The sequence below is a fragment of the Trypanosoma melophagium genome (assembly GCF_022059095.1).
Source record: "Trypanosoma melophagium isolate St. Kilda chromosome Unknown ctg22segment0, whole genome shotgun sequence".
Taxonomy (NCBI): domain Eukaryota; phylum Euglenozoa; class Kinetoplastea; order Trypanosomatida; family Trypanosomatidae; genus Trypanosoma; species Trypanosoma melophagium.
Window position 1 is genome coordinate 579,677 of NW_027125152.1, and position 15,462 is coordinate 595,138.

At 41.4% G+C, this 15,462-nt stretch overlaps 7 protein-coding genes across 7 annotated transcripts; 1 reads left to right on the forward strand and 6 right to left on the reverse strand.

The window, feature by feature from the left end:
- Positions 1 to 160: 160 nt before the first annotated feature.
- LSM04_000039 (Peptidase C1A) lies at positions 161 to 1,462 on the reverse strand (the record flags this gene model as incomplete). Its single annotated transcript, XM_067334735.1, has 1 exon — positions 161 to 1,462. One exon carries the CDS (start codon positions 1,460 to 1,462, stop codon positions 161 to 163), a length of 1,302 nt encoding a protein of 433 aa, XP_067191567.1.
- Positions 1,463 to 1,666: 204 nt separating this feature from the next.
- On the forward strand, positions 1,667 to 2,195 carry LSM04_001086 (uncharacterized protein; the record flags this gene model as incomplete). The annotated part of the gene is made up of 2 exons (XM_067334736.1): positions 1,667 to 1,733; positions 2,041 to 2,195. The coding sequence occupies 2 exons, from the start codon at positions 1,667 to 1,669 to the stop codon at positions 2,193 to 2,195; spliced, it is 222 nt and encodes a 73-aa protein (XP_067191598.1).
- Positions 2,196 to 2,795: 600 nt separating this feature from the next.
- On the reverse strand, positions 2,796 to 5,183 carry LSM04_008228 (uncharacterized protein; the record flags this gene model as incomplete). The annotated part of the gene is made up of 1 exon (XM_067334737.1): positions 2,796 to 5,183. One exon carries the CDS (start codon positions 5,181 to 5,183, stop codon positions 2,796 to 2,798), a length of 2,388 nt encoding a protein of 795 aa, XP_067191819.1.
- Positions 5,184 to 6,070: 887 nt separating this feature from the next.
- On the reverse strand, positions 6,071 to 7,612 carry LSM04_007051 (uncharacterized protein; the record flags this gene model as incomplete). The annotated part of the gene is made up of 1 exon (XM_067334738.1): positions 6,071 to 7,612. The coding sequence occupies one exon, from the start codon at positions 7,610 to 7,612 to the stop codon at positions 6,071 to 6,073; it is 1,542 nt and encodes a 513-aa protein (XP_067191784.1).
- Positions 7,613 to 8,334: 722 nt separating this feature from the next.
- On the reverse strand, positions 8,335 to 11,082 carry LSM04_009263 (uncharacterized protein; the record flags this gene model as incomplete). The annotated part of the gene is made up of 1 exon (XM_067334739.1): positions 8,335 to 11,082. One exon carries the CDS (start codon positions 11,080 to 11,082, stop codon positions 8,335 to 8,337), a length of 2,748 nt encoding a protein of 915 aa, XP_067191850.1.
- A 435-nt stretch (positions 11,083 to 11,517) lies between these two features.
- LSM04_000822 (Hydroxyacylglutathione hydrolase) lies at positions 11,518 to 12,420 on the reverse strand (the record flags this gene model as incomplete). The annotated part of the gene is made up of 1 exon (XM_067334740.1): positions 11,518 to 12,420. The coding sequence occupies one exon, from the start codon at positions 12,418 to 12,420 to the stop codon at positions 11,518 to 11,520; it is 903 nt and encodes a 300-aa protein (XP_067191590.1).
- Positions 12,421 to 13,706: 1,286 nt separating this feature from the next.
- On the reverse strand, positions 13,707 to 15,047 carry LSM04_003247 (uncharacterized protein; the record flags this gene model as incomplete). The annotated part of the gene is made up of 1 exon (XM_067334742.1): positions 13,707 to 15,047. The coding sequence occupies one exon, from the start codon at positions 15,045 to 15,047 to the stop codon at positions 13,707 to 13,709; it is 1,341 nt and encodes a 446-aa protein (XP_067191675.1).
- Between the last annotated feature and the right edge of the window lie 415 nt (positions 15,048 to 15,462).

The window sequence follows — 15,462 nt, forward strand, 5'->3', positions numbered from 1 at the left end:
ACGCGTGGCTGAGACGGATATAGCTCTGAAAATATTACCCATTCGGTACAGCACCCATTTTATCTTGCTCAAAAACCCTTCCCACTTTGCACTATTTGCACCGCTCGCCTGAAGAAACAAAAGAAAATAATTACATTAGCAATAAAAAAAAGGGGGGAACTTACTGGTGCCTGTACAGGCGAGCTACCTTGGCAGAGACATTGCTCCCACAGAAGAACTCCACGTACCCGTCATGCCCTTGCAGGCATTGGTTCAGCGGGGCTGAGGCTGGTATCGAAGGACCGCTGCAGTCGCTGCTCAGCGGGAAGTACTCCTGATTGAGAGTCTTCGCCGAGCACGTGACGGTGGCCGAACCGCCGCCAGACACAGGGAGACACTGGTTTGTGTTGAAGGTGACGCGGGTGCATGATTCGGTGCACGCACTGTCTTTGCACTCCATCTGCACAAAGGTGGACGGCTGTGGGGCGCTTGTGGTAGTGGTAGTGGTGGTGGTGGTGCTGTTGGGAGTGGGTCCGGGCGCTTCACCTACCACTGCAGTGGTGGGGTACTGGTTGATGAGACACTGGTTCGTCCCCTTTGCGACGCGGATGTAGCCCTCCTCACCCCAGGACACACCCCACGAGTTCTTAATGATCCAGTACGGTGGATTGCTGCTGTCGTCGTAGCCGACAACAAGCACGCCATGGTTCAACTGATCCGCTTGACAGTTCGTCAGTACACCACTCATATACGACAGGAAGCTGTTGGCGTCGACAGCGACAGCAAGGGGGCCATTAGCAGCAACCCATGCCGCCATCTTGTCCTCATCTTGTGGCAAGTCCACGTAGCCGGTGACTGTCGCACCAACCTCGTGTTCGCTTGTCGAGCATGCGGGTGTTTGGCCAGAGCCAGAGACGTAGGGATAGCTGTCCTCCTTGTACACTTTGCCGCCGTTCGAGTCCACAAGCCACTTGAAGGCGTTGTCCATCAGACCGCCATTGCAGCCGTAGTCCACGGTGTCACAGGACACAAGCAGCTGTTCCGACAGGCGTGTCAATTGGTTGCCGGCCATGTGCCACTGCCCCTCGATGCTGCCAATGGCGGAGAAGGCCCAGCAAGAGCCGCAGCTGCCCTGGTCCTTCACTGGCGTCACGGCGCCCTTCGTGCGCCAGTCCACCTGCGCGGGCGCACTCCCGGCAGGCACCTCCACTGGTGTCCGCAGACGCCTCCTCGCCATCTTGAAGTGCGCCTCACCATTGATGTAGCGCTGACGGAACTCCTCACGCGTGAGGTCAGAGAAACGTGTCACGCCGAACATTGCGTGCGGGTTCGCCTTCGCCTCCAGCTCCGCAAGCGCAAGGTTCTCCTTGAACACGCGCAGGCGGTACGCCTCCTCAGCAGCGTCCCCGTACACCTTGCCGTACTTCTGCTTGAAGGCCGCAAACTTCGATGCCAGAGTGTCGTCTGCACGCATGCTTGCCATCGCAGCGGGAATGGTGCACAGGACGATGGCCAAAGCAGCCAAAGACACCAGGGTGTGGTTCATCTTCACGGTGTCGGCTTGTACGTTCGTTTGCTTTCGTCTTCTTCTTATCTTGTACCTTTGCAATACAAATGTTTGGATCTCACAATTCGAAAAGGGAAAACAAATAAGGAAATTCAAAAAGAGGCAGGCAAACAACAAGCAATGCAGGGCGTGACGCACCGCCATGCAGCACCGCGGCAAGAAGAGCCACATGGGGTCACCCAACGCAGTACAGGAAGGCCATATATATATAAACATATGAAAGACACACGCGTGGCTGAGACGGATATAGCTCTGAAAATATTACCCATTCGGTACAGCACCCATTTTATCTTGCTCAAAAACCCTTCCCACTTTGCACTATTTGCACCGCTCGCCTGAAGAAACAAAAGAAAATAATTACATTAGCAATAAAAAAAAAGGGGGGAACTTACTGGTGCCTGTACAGGCGAGCCACCTTGGCAGAGACATTGCTCCCACAGAAGAACTCCACGTACCCGTCATGCCCTTGCAGGCATTGGTTCAGCGGGGCTGAGGCTGGTATCGAAGGACCTCTGCAGTCGCTGCTCAGCGGGAAGTACTCCTGATTGAGAGTCTTCGCCGAGCACGTGACGGTGGCCGAACCGCCGCCAGACACAGGGAGACACTGGTTTGTCTTAAATGGTGCGTTAGTGAGGATGGTGGGTTTTAATTTCTGTTTCCTTAGTCAGCGTGATTTAATTCCCCTTTTTTTTGTTTTGTTGTATGATATGTATAGAGAGATTGTCGTTTTTACTGTCTTTTTGTAGGAATTGTATAAGTCATTTGTTTTTATTGTATGGTTTATATATTAATTGATACAATTTGATTGTACATTAATGTTGTCACAAAACGCAAATGTAGTGTCTTTGTATTTTTTGTTAGTATACTTCCATTGACGATAGCGGTAGTGAAACATAATGTTTGTTAATTAAGTAAAGAAATTCGCCCAATTGTTTAACCTATTAATTTTATAAACTGATTTTTACGAAATGAAAAAAAAAAAAACGAAGCAAACTGAAGGAAATGAAACTTTTCTTTTTCTCTCACACGCCTTTATGAGACATTTTGGTTGGGTTTAAATGAGTTTATGTTCGGTATACATTCTCAGTTTTTTTTTGTTTGTGAAGTATATGCCAAGAGGAGTTGCAGTCATACGTAATTGTGGTCTACTTACGACGCACGTTTTTTTTTTCTTCTTTTTTGTACCTTTATTGATCCTCCCCACACATTTGGTACGTGACTGGTGCGCATTGGTGAAGAGGAATTACTCCTACGAACAGAGCGGTGTCTTCATCTCACGCAGTACACCCAGCAGAGCATCAACGCAAGACTCCCTAACCCATGTTAAGTAGTGAACTCCATCCATTGTTGTGTGCTGCATCCCGTATGATAGCGCAAAGTAATCGAGAAAACGAATACGCAAGCCCTGTGATACTGAAGAAAAGTTGTCGATCTTTGTTGCTCGCGACATATTGCTGCATGATTCAAGAAAGGACGACGAACTGATGACATTTATTGTTGAATTCCCTCCGTTATTGACAGTAGTAGTAGTAGCAGTAGTAGTTAAATTCATAATGGGGTGACTTGACGTATTGTACTTATTACCAATTTGCTGTATCCATTCCTGCAAAGCGTGATATTCTGCTAAGGAATACAAGAGATGTCTGGCATTGTTGCGACAATCTTTCTGATTCTTACCAAATGGTCTAGGAGCCTGTATGTATTTGTTTTGTGGCATCGCTGGCACACCCAACCATATAATCAACCTTTCATCACGCTCTAATATATGTGAACTATTTTTATTTGTAGAAAATTGATAAGGGGCAGAAATAATTCTACCAATGACATCTTTCACGTAATGATAATGACGTTCCACAGACCAACAGTCCGTCGACTGGTGCTGCCCAACTCCCACTACCAGCACTGCTTTAGGGTCCCGCAGTGCATTCATGACTCCACGATCACTGAGATTGAGATAATTAGATGGAAGAAAGGAAATAGTAATGTCTTGAGAGGGTATTCGATCAGTACGAGCATCACGCCAGATTCTACTTAGTGGATATGTTACGTTAAATCGGGATAACAAAGCATAAAAGGTGAGGCGTATATGACTATCACCAATAAAGTAGATTCTACGATTATACAGTAACTCTGTCACCGATGGAGGTTCTTTTTGATCCATCATCTTTACAGCAGAAACAGAAAATGAAGGAGAAGAAACGTTATCCTCTTCAAGTGATGGCTGTCGCACAAATGTTGGAAGAAGGAAGTGTCCATTCCCACGAAGAGCACTATGTGATTCCATGACAGGCAAATCTCCCACTCCACTACGCCATTCAAATACCATACCAAAATTCATACGTCCCATACGATCTAAAGTGTATTGCGGCCACATCCCATAGGTTTTTCTCCGCGGTCCGGCGTAGTATCGAAAGAAATAACCTTTATATATGGGATGACTTGCATAATTATTAACTGGGTCTTTCCCAATGGATAACCATGTTGGCCAGACAAAATCTTTGTCAAGTTTACCCGTTGCAATGGGAATAGGAGTTAAACTATACTCACCTTCACCACTATGCTGACAAGACTTTTCCACTGCCATGCCTTCCACATATAGTACTTCTTCTTTCGCCGACCACTCTCCCTGAACTATACATATATGTGTTTCTGCTGAGTTCATTGGTAGAGGTGCAACACGGTGTCCTTGGAATAATATTTGTACACCTTCTTTCATCTCACGGAGGGCGTTGTATTCCCAGTAGAGATGATCTACCCAGAGTGTGAGTCTTGCAGCAGGCACGCCAACATCAATAGAAGGACCTTCATAGACACAATATTCTCTATTGAATCGAAAGAGAAGAGGTACTACTCGCATATTCTCCTTCTTTTTATTTTGCAACAATAATGTACCTTCAAACCAATCTGGTCCAATGCCACTTGTAACTATTCCAGGAAATGTCGTAGTTGTTGTATGTTTACTATTTACTTCTACACCCCGAAGCACCGTAAGAAGTTCCCTCGCAAGTGAAAAATTCAGTGGTGTTACTTGAAGTGACAATAGTAGTTTCTCATTTTCGCTACGGTACATAGCACAGCTGGAAGGCTCTACACTTACTCCTGGTAATACCACTATGGGACGCACACGACGTACTATAGGTACATCAGATTTATTTTCATTGTTTTTATGCACTTGTGACAATAACAACATATAAGAACGCTTTGTTGAATTACTTTTACTACTGTTAACAGACAATGTTTTTAATGTCGAAATATTCCCAAGAATTTCATTATAGGGCCAAACATCATAAGAACTGCCCAATTGATGTCCTTGTGCCCTTAAGAATTGCCAATGAAGACAACACCCTGGTCTTTCACTGACCTCACTAGCAAGGAAAGGTTTCTCTCTCTTAAATACCTGTTGTTGTTGTTGTTGTGGTCTCTGCTGTTTTTCTTGTTTGTTTCCCTTCGCATAAGGATGATGTGGTCTTGCAATATATTTTTTTATTCCTTTTTTTTTTCCACTAATAGGATTGGTGATGATATTGGAACCAGGTTCCACCACTATAACACGTGATATGGAGACACCACCAGTTTTCTCGGTATCATCATCAAAAGAAGGCAATAGATTTAAAATGTAGATTGTTAGCATCATCATCACAAGAGGAAGAAAAAGCCAGCAAGACCTCTTCCATTTATGTAGACGCAAGCGCATAAACTAAATGTATATATATATATATATATATATATATATATATATATATAATATGGTTAGATGTATTCTTCTTTGACTTCGTTGCAGTTTATAGGTCTTAGTGCAGCACAGACATTCGGAGAGTGATAGATGCTGGGAGATGCAGATTCACAACAGTCACTATGTACATATGTGCAGGGTAAATGTGAGAGAAGAATGAAAAAAGAGAGAAGGAAAAAAAAAGAGACATTTTCCATATTTATATTCTTTTGGTTTTTTATTCCTTTTCCTTCTTTTTTCTTCGTGTTCCCTCGTTGATTCTTTTTTTTTTTCTACCTCTCTTATAAAGGGGGAAAAATGAAGGACAGCATACAAGCTGTGGTTGGTAAGTTCGATACACATAAACAAAATATAACAGATACTCCCTTTTTCTCACTGTATTACTTTTTCATATAACAACAGAAAACCGTTGCAGAATTCTACAAGACGCGTGTATGGTTTTTCTTTATCCCATTCGTCAAGAACTCCAATTTCTTTTATCTTTTTCACTTTGTTTCTTTTTTCGTTTTTACTATTGTTGTTGTTGTTAATTTGTGGATATCTCTCTGTACACCTTTCTCATACAAATGCATATAATATGTAAACTTTTTCATACCTACTTGACGCTACACTGCAGTAAAGTGAGATACCTTCGTCCCACAGTTTAGTCCGTTCACAATTCTGCTTGTAACATTAACCAAGAACAATCACAAGTAAGAAAAAGAGACATTAAATAAATAACACAAAAGATGGCAAAATGAAAAAAAAAGAAAATAATGAAAAAAGAAAACGTTAACTGCCTCTCATTCCTCTTAGTCATACATATCTAGGCGTCGAACAGGCGGTGAAACGCCTTGCATATTATTTAACTCTTCTGTCTCCATCGTTCCCGCCACCTCTTCTGTTGCCGTAGTATTCATTGGTAATGCACTTTTGTTTACCGGAAGCGGTGCCGCTGCTCGTGCGGGTTGAATCACATAATCCGTCAGATAACTGAAGACAATCACCACAATAATAGTCGCAATAACACCAATGAAAACGTACAAACCATACAATCGTTCCCCTTCGAGTGGGGGTTTTTCCTGCACCAAAGAGGCAACAGCGAGTTTTACGAGGCGTGAAAATGTTGTGGTGGTGGATGAGGGAAAACTCACCTCCGCCGCCACACACTTTTCCTCCGTGCAGAGCAGTGCGACTTGATTATATTCACCCCCAACAATCCATCCATACAATTGTACATCACGGCTAAATTGACAGGCATCACCGAGCGAAGCCACCTCACAGAGTTTGGCGGGGTCAAAACTGTATACACCCAATGAACGTGTGACTACGCCTGGCATACTATTACTATTACTATTACCGCTGCTGATAAGGGTAATGGTATCATTCCGCAGCATCTGACCAATATTGGCAAATTGACCACCGAGAAAAAGTTCACTGGCGAGTTTTGCAAGATCTGTTACAGTGGTATAGTACATATAGTCTGAGGCGTAGGCGGCGTGAATAAGCACTGATGTAGGGACTGCCGTTCCATCATTTGTGACATCTTGTACAGCCTGTGAGGATAATAATGAAACGCTATTCGGTGGATAACTTGGTGTTGGTGCTGCGCCTGTTGTATCCACGAGAAATGTTCCTCGTAGTCCCATAGGAGCAATAAATGTGTTTTGCAGAAATGTTGCCAGTGAAGTTACGGGGTTGTTAAGTTTCACAAGTACCTTTTCCAGTATATACGTAACGAGAGCTGTATTTACTCGTGAATACTGATAACTGCTAGCGAGTCCTGGTTGTGCGGTTCCCCAGATGCCATTTGCCCCGCCATTCGCCATAATAGCTTCAACAAATGATGAAATAGACATTACAGGTCCTGGCGTTTGGGCGGTCCCTGCGTTAAATCCCGCCTCCGTGACGGATGACGTATGTTGAAGTAGTGTATTAAGTGAGATAACCGCATTAGGATAGAGTGGATTCTGAAACGCATGAGTTGCATCAAATGGAAATGGAAGGAAATCACGTGGAATAGCCTGGAAGCGGGAAAAGGGCAATACACCTTGATTCTCTAAATAAACCACCGTCATATCAATAAAAAGTTCAGAAAGGGTATTTGTACGGAAACTGGTACTTGGTGTCATAGGACTGGAGAGCCCAATAATACTTCGATTGCCAAATAGGGTTAAAGTATTGGTATCTAGACCCCTTTCCGCAATCCACGTTATTGCAGCTGCAGCAAAGATAGAATCATCTTTTTCTTCGTTCGTACCGCTAATTGGACCTTCTTGCGTGAATACTTCTTCTGCGGGTACATGCAGAGGAAGAAGTAATATACACCACAGAGAGATAAGAATGGCTATCATGGGTGTCTCAAATAGCCTTCTCCACAAACAAACAAATAAATAAATTAAGTAAATAAACAGGTACACTCCTCCGGAAAGAAAGAAAGAACAAAAAATAGAAAGAGTCAAATAACGTAGCTTATAAGGTAATGTGGACAGGATTTTAGAAAAAATGGAAATGTACCCAAATAAATTAAAAACCCCCAATACATATGTACGGGGGCGTCAAGGTGCGTTTCGGTGAGCAAAGGGCCACAAAAAGAAAAAAAAGGGTTTAAATAAAAAAATATATATGGCGAGAGAAAGAAGGAAAAAAGCAATATAACTATTTCCTGAAACCAGCAAGTACAAATTCATTTGGATAACAGGAAACAGTCGTAAAACAAAGGAAAAAAATCTTAAATAAATAAATAAATAAATAAATAAATAAAAAAAAAAAAATATATATATATATAAACAGATATAGATCATTAAAGCGGAATTGAGAGAAGATAAAGTTACAACCAGATAAAGAACACAAATATATGTGTACACAGAACAACAAATACCTCTCCTCCTTTCTTCTCTTTCTCTCCAAATCTTGTGCAGTTTCTCTTTCCCTCATTAATCATCACAATTCTTTTTTTTTTTCTTTCTTTCTTCCTTTCTTTCTTTCTCTCTCTTTTTCTCTTTCGTTGGGTGTATTATCTTTTCAAGAATGCAAGTAAAAATACACTTTATTGCCTCCTATGAATACCAAACGTTTACACTGCAGCAGCCGTCGTCTGTTCCAAGTACCACCATAACTCCATAATAACATCATTTAATGGTATATTCTGTTTCTGCCCTTCTTCTGTTGGAATCACTACAACCTTTGGTGGAGGACGTAACCAGTTTGGTACACCTTGTATCTCACTTTTCTGCTTCTTCGCCGCCTCTCTCTCTCCCACTCTTCTACGTAATTGCAGTACTGGACGTTGTACCACCGCCACCGCCGCTGCATCATCTTTAGTTTTTGCCTCCACCGCCGCATTTCCCACTTGTCGTGTACGGGAAGTATCAACGGCTTCTGCTACACCACGTTGCTGTTGTTGTTGTTGTTTATGATGACGAGCATGTTGTGTGCTCTGAAGCGAACGTTCCGCACGCTCTTTAAGCAGACGCAAGCCATCGGGAAGTTGTCCCGCAATCACATTATCCTCCAGTACATATTTCTTAAACACATCCCACCAGCCGCTGGACTCTCGCCCCTTATCCCGCTGCCGTCGTGCTAATGTGGCGAGCAAACCAACACTCACAAGTAGTGATTGATGGGGTTGGTGGCCGAGGCAAAGGACAAATCCAACAGCGCGTAAGTGGCGCACAAATGGCTGGGATGTGGCGAGGGCGAGATCTACCGCGGCGGAGATGACTTCCACCACCCAGACGTCAAAATGGGGCATTAATTCACTAGAAAGGGCAGTGCACATGAGCAGAGATGCGAGAAAGAGGTGTAAAGCACATTCAATCAGGCAATCTAACTCTTCCTCCGGCGTACGAAACGCACCAATCACACCAAAACTACTCTCACTATGCGTATAACTATTAATATTAGTATGCGTAGTAAAACGTCCACCACTGGCAGTGGAATTATGGTTCATAATATTAGAAGTATCGTGCCTCATATAATGTGTTGTATTACCTTTGGGTGCATCAATTAACGTTTTATCACTCCTCATCGCCTGTGTTGTATCACTCCTAGCTTGACTGCTATTAGGTAACGTTTCTGACTGCACGAAAAGACCACGACATCCGATAAGACGACGTGCTGTTGTGGCGAGTGAATAAACAATGGCTGCGATGGGATCACGTGGGGCCGTACTATGTGTATTTCGACGAAGTGGTGCAGTATTAATAACAATTTCCTGTTGCTGTTGCTGTTGTTGTTGTTGTTGTGGTGGTGGTGGTGGTGGTGGTCCTCTACGTCTTCCTGGGCCTCCGGGTGGTGGAGATAATGATGGTATAATCATTGAGAGTTCACGTGGGTGTAAGAGATCAACACGTACGTAACTTTTAGTACTAGATGTAAACGCACTCCAACATCGTGGTTGTGATGAGGCAACTAATGTTGAGTGTCGTCTTTCCCTACCACGTTTTTTTTCCTCCTTTACGTGTGTAGCTTCATGTGTTTCACTTTTTGTTCTATACAATGCCGGTAGTAAGTCTATGGTTCGCATATCCACCTCATCTAGTAATTGTACACCGATTAAAAGATCGCCTCCTCCTCCTCCTCCTGCAGTTCCTACACTTGACAATTGTGATGATGATAATTGTGACGAGGATGTAATGGAGGATGAGGATGGTGGAACGCCTAACATAACACCTGGAGAAGTAACTTGACAAGAGTAAAACTCACCATCCTCTATCATCCCACTCATACTCATAGTCGAGCTACCATTTCCAATACTATTATTATTATTATTATTATTTGCATGGGTGTTTCTTTTAGTCTTATTATTACTACTACTACTACTACTATTCTTATTATTAGCAGCATTCGCCCGTGGTAGCCAAACACCAATGCGGGATCCACGTCCAATGAGGTTAAAGTTCAGCAGAAAGAAAGGCGGTGGCATCAGTAAACGCGATGACTCCTGCTGTTGGGCCTCCTCTACGAGAAGAGAACATAATATACTACAAAATGAAGTAAACTGTGAAGCGAAACGCGGCTCCTTTAACACAAGATTATGTAAGTGTGGAATATCTTCAATAAGTGCTGTATTTCCCGCCAATGCTGCAATCTTTAGAGCACATGAGAAGTAATACGCTCGGGCAAATCGTTTTCCACATTGATCTACAATTGTAAACCATTCACTTAATAAAACAGTTGCCGTATGATTTACTGCTGTCTCATCTTCTGCGTACATATGTATTGCAGAAGAAGTTAAAGAAGATGGTCCTCTTCCTTCTCTACTCATTCCAGATGTGCTCTTCACACCTCTGTTGTTATTGTTGCTAGTACTATTACTATTATTATTCTCATTTACAGGAGTCTTGGTCTCTTCATGTATCTGCAAGAACCATAAGACGGATTCTGCCCATGATGAACTACGCCCCTCTTTCCAAGCAGTATTAATATTACTTATTTCTGTTGTTGTTGTTGTTTCTAATACTTCTGTATTCATTGAAGACCACTCTACCGCCCAGAGAGATCCACTGTGAAAGAGAAGCGCGAGGAAAAGACGGTCTGATCCTAGTAAACCACGCCATAAATGAATACAACGACGCCATCTATGATCACTTCCACCACCACTACTAGTACCTCTACTATTATTAACATTCATCTTGCTATGATTTACTTCTCCAATAACAGGACGCAATTCAGCAGCAGCAGCAGGCTGTGATTGACGTTGTGATCCTTCTTCTTGCCATTGTTGTTGTTGTTGTTCTGTAAAAGATGTATCGATCTCATTAATATCTCCTGAGAGATGGTGCAGAAGTGCTGGCAGAAGCCGCTCGAGTCCTTCTAACATTTCCCCTACACCACCGTACAAACGTCCTTTCTTTCCCTTCTGTTTAACTTGTGAGAAATGGAGAAAATGAAATATAGAGATACAGAGAGAAAAGAAAACAATAAGGAGAAGAAGAAAATAAAATAAATGTTCATCAATAAAAAGTTTACTCCACAATAGGAATAGTTTAAGAAATAGAAGAAAGTAATGCTAGAAAAAAAAAAACATAACGATTTCACCCATGGTACAATCTGGAAAAAGCAAAAAAAAAAACACACCATAATAATAATAATAATAATAATAATAATAATAATAATAATAATAATAATAATAATAATAATAATAATAATAATAATAACAATAATAATAATAAGCCTTAAGTCATTTTGTTTATTTCCCCATCCCCTTTTTTGTTTTTTTTTCCCCTCTACTTTTCTCATTTGATAAGCAGTAGCATCAAGGACAGCTATTATACAAATATTGCATGAGTGCCTCTGGTGTAGTACCATGATTCATTCCCCGAATAAACTTCTCATCACATGTTCGCAGAAATAAATTCTGCAGCTTCTCCTCTGCAAGTGTACTCGGCACAGTTGGTTTGTGCTGAGCCACACTCTTCTTATATCGTTCCAACTGTGCGGCGACAAACGCTGCATCGGGATGTGTAGAAGGCAACGTCGCACAAGTGAATTTCAGAAAATTAACCGTGTACTCATGACCAGGAAAGATAAATGTGTGATTATCCGCCGCTTCACTGTTTTTTTCGTTTTTGTTGTTCTTATTTAGATGATATACCTTTTTCAAAGCACGACACATATCTGCGGCATTTCCTTCAAAGAAAGCACCTATACCACCAATAAACATTGTATCACCTGTGAAAAGGGCACATCCATCATTTATGTCTTGTGGGTGATATACTTTATACATCACATGTCCTTTAGTATGACAGGGAGTATCCAGCACTTCCACCTGCAGTGCGCCAATCATTAATTTATCGCCTTCCCGTACAGTTTCTGTTGCCCCTGGCACTTTATCGTTCACACCGCCGATAATGCGAAATGTGCCATTTGCCTGTTGTACGTGTTGGGGAAGTTTGGTATTCCCACCGGCGTGATCCCAGTGTTTGTGGGTGCTGAGAATAGTACGAAACTCGGGAGTTGTTGTGGAGTTGAGAGAAGTTTTCGTGTTTGTTAAGTGTTTAATATAATCTAATACAGGTGTAAAGTCGTCCGATACATCCACGGCGGCCAATGTATTTGTAATTCTATCGTGAATAATATAGGTGTAGTTGTCCTTTAATACAGGTATAGCGCTAACAGAGAAGGCGGTGCCAATGCATTTCTCCACGACCTTCGTCATTTCTGAATTTAAAATTCAATTGATATTGTAACTGTTATCATTATTTATTATTGTTATTATTATTGTGGGTAAGTGTTTGCACGCAAATCCCCCCACATCAATAAAAAAAAGAAAAGAAAAAAGACAAAGTACATGGAAATAAACTTATTAACACAGCAATACATATATATATATATATATATATATAAGTATACGTAAAAGTGGGAAACAAAAAGGGAGAGAATGGTTAAATATCGAATACAGTATTTACAGCTTTCTTGCGGAAGAAACAAACAGCAAAAACAAATGAAAAAAAAGAAACATGAAACATTCACCACAAAACAAAACATAAAAAAATAAGAATGGACATAACCACTGATAAACCGGAAAAAAAAAGAGAAGAAAGGAAAAAAGAAATGTCATTTATTTATTTCTTTTCTTTTCTTCACTATTATTTGCACTTCACGTTCTTTTCCCTAGTTCTAAAAAAAAAGAAAAAAGAAGGGATTTTATCGTCACAATTACTTTTTTCAATCTTTCCTTCTATAGAACCATCAAAATAATTCTCCGAAAGCGACATCATGGTGAAAATAGTAATAAAAATAATAATAAACCGAATGCGCAGATAAAAAACAAAAAGAAACGACAAAAGAGTCAAAAATAAGTAAAGTGGAAGGAAACAAAAAAAAAAAAAAAGAGACATCACTCTTCGTTTCCTCTCTGAAGCAGAGCAATCGAACCCCTACAACAACAAAGAAAAGAAAAGAAACAAGAACAACTAGTAGTAAGAGAAATAATAGGATAATATATATATATATATATATACCAGCAATAGTCTTTTATTGCCATCTTCTCATACCGACTTGTTCCCCTATATCATTTTCGATACTTCGGGTGTTGTGGCTGTTGTTTATTGTTGAGATTACCGCAAAGATTACGGTAATAACAAAACTCCCTTTATTCACATAAAACATGACCACATGCCAAGAGAGAGAGAGAGAGAGAGAGAAATAAATAAAAGAAAAAAAAGAAAAGTTTTGTACCTCAGTACAGGAGTTTATATTGGATTTCTTCCACCTCACGCTATTCGGTATCATCTTTCCCCCTTTTCCTATTATCACTGTTATTATTGCTATTATTATGATTATGATTCATTGCTTGCCAGTTCATATTTGCATTACTTCCTCTCTCTCTTTCTCTCTCTGTTCTCGTTTGTGCTGCTGAACAACAACAACATAAACCCACCCTCCCTCTATCCATTAGAAACACAAACAAAACAAAACAAAGAAAACTCTCTACTATGCATATTACTTTTTGCGTGCATGTACCCTCTGTGGCCGCTGGGCATTTAATTTGCGCCAACCCAAACTCTCCCGCTCACGCAGCTCCACACCGCGTTCCTCAATAGACGCACGCCGAGCATCCGCCTCTTCGTAAAGCGCCTCCGCCCGCAGATGTTCGCCCCGCACATGACAGCGGCCGGCCTTTCGTGTTGTGCGATTTGTCTCGCGTATCATTTGTTTAATTGTGCGGCCGGTGTGATAATGCGGAAAGTACGCGGACCGCATGGGAATATACGTACAGGCGGTAATCGGCCCTGTCCACACCACCGTTATACACTTAAGTGTATAAGGGGAGAAGCAACAGAGGAGAATCACAATAGCGAGGAGAATCACAAGGAATGGCACAAGTACCACGATGGGAATCCAGAAATATACTTCCGTGGAGCGATAAAGACCGTAGGCAAGCCAACCTAGACCAAAACAGGTAATACTGTAATAACCAGCGAGACCAACACCCATGGCGAATCCAATCACAATACGACGAAAAGCAGAAAAGAGATATGGGGCAATACCGTTCGTACGTGGAATAAAACCCGGTGGTGGAAGTGTAAGTCCTGTTAAGATGCGGGCCGTCATGGCGGAGGCCTCCTGCGTTTGCATTGCCACCATAAACATGGGAATAAATAAAACAAGAAACGGCGGGACAGTCGAAAAGATGGTAAACCACCAAGTGATATTGAGAGAAGCGGCCACTGGATCATCCACGAGGTAAATCATCATTAATATAAAGCAGCAGTACATGTACCCAACAAGAGCACCGAGGAGAATGAATGGTAATGCCCCAATAATGCCATCCAAGAGACGACCAAAGAAACGTTCATCTTTTGAAGTCGCAGTGTAAAAGCCAAACATCATAAAAAATAACAATCCAGCACAACTGCCAGCAGCAATGCAAACAATGGTACCATAGGAATATGTATACGGAAGTCTTACGACAGTAACGGCCACAAATACACAAAAAGCAGCCAATCCCAATGCACAAGCACAAGTAACCCAGAACAGTGGTTCAACAGGATCGTACTCTTCCCTCTCATCATAAGGGGCCATGGAAATAAGTTTCTTACTCTTTGGAAGATAATTAGGATCATACACCACAGAACCATCATCTCCAATTTGTGTGGTTGGATTCCGTAATAATGCTCGAATGCGTTGTTGTTGTGTTACAAAGGGATCTGCTGAGGCGTCTTCATTCTTTTTGTCAGTGCCAAGTGGGTTTCTTATTAATCCTGAACCGGCGAGGCCCTTAATACTATGATAACTACGATCACTGCGGTAATTCCCTGAAGCGTTGCTATAGACACTCATTTTCTTTCTTTTCTTTTCTATTTAAACTCTTCGCAAGTCTTGTTTCCTTTTTTGCTGGTTTCCTAAAATTACAGAAAAATTTCTTTGCCAATGTTTTCTTTTTATTCCTTTCTCTTTCTCTCTCGCCTATTTCTCTTCTTCCCTTCTTTTGCTTGGCGTTAAGAAGCAAAGGAATTGAAATAACCTGACACACGAAGAGAGAAATAAATAAATAAGAAAAAAAGCCAATAATTTAATAAAAGAAAAATAAACAGAATATAATTAAAAGAAAACCATGAAAAAAATCAAAAAAAAAAAAAGAACAATAAAAAATAAAAAGAAGAAAACTTTTTTATTTCAATAGTAGCAAAGACACGTCCACAAATATCTTTACGCACATATACATGAGTCTTATATATATATACAGGACTCGAAT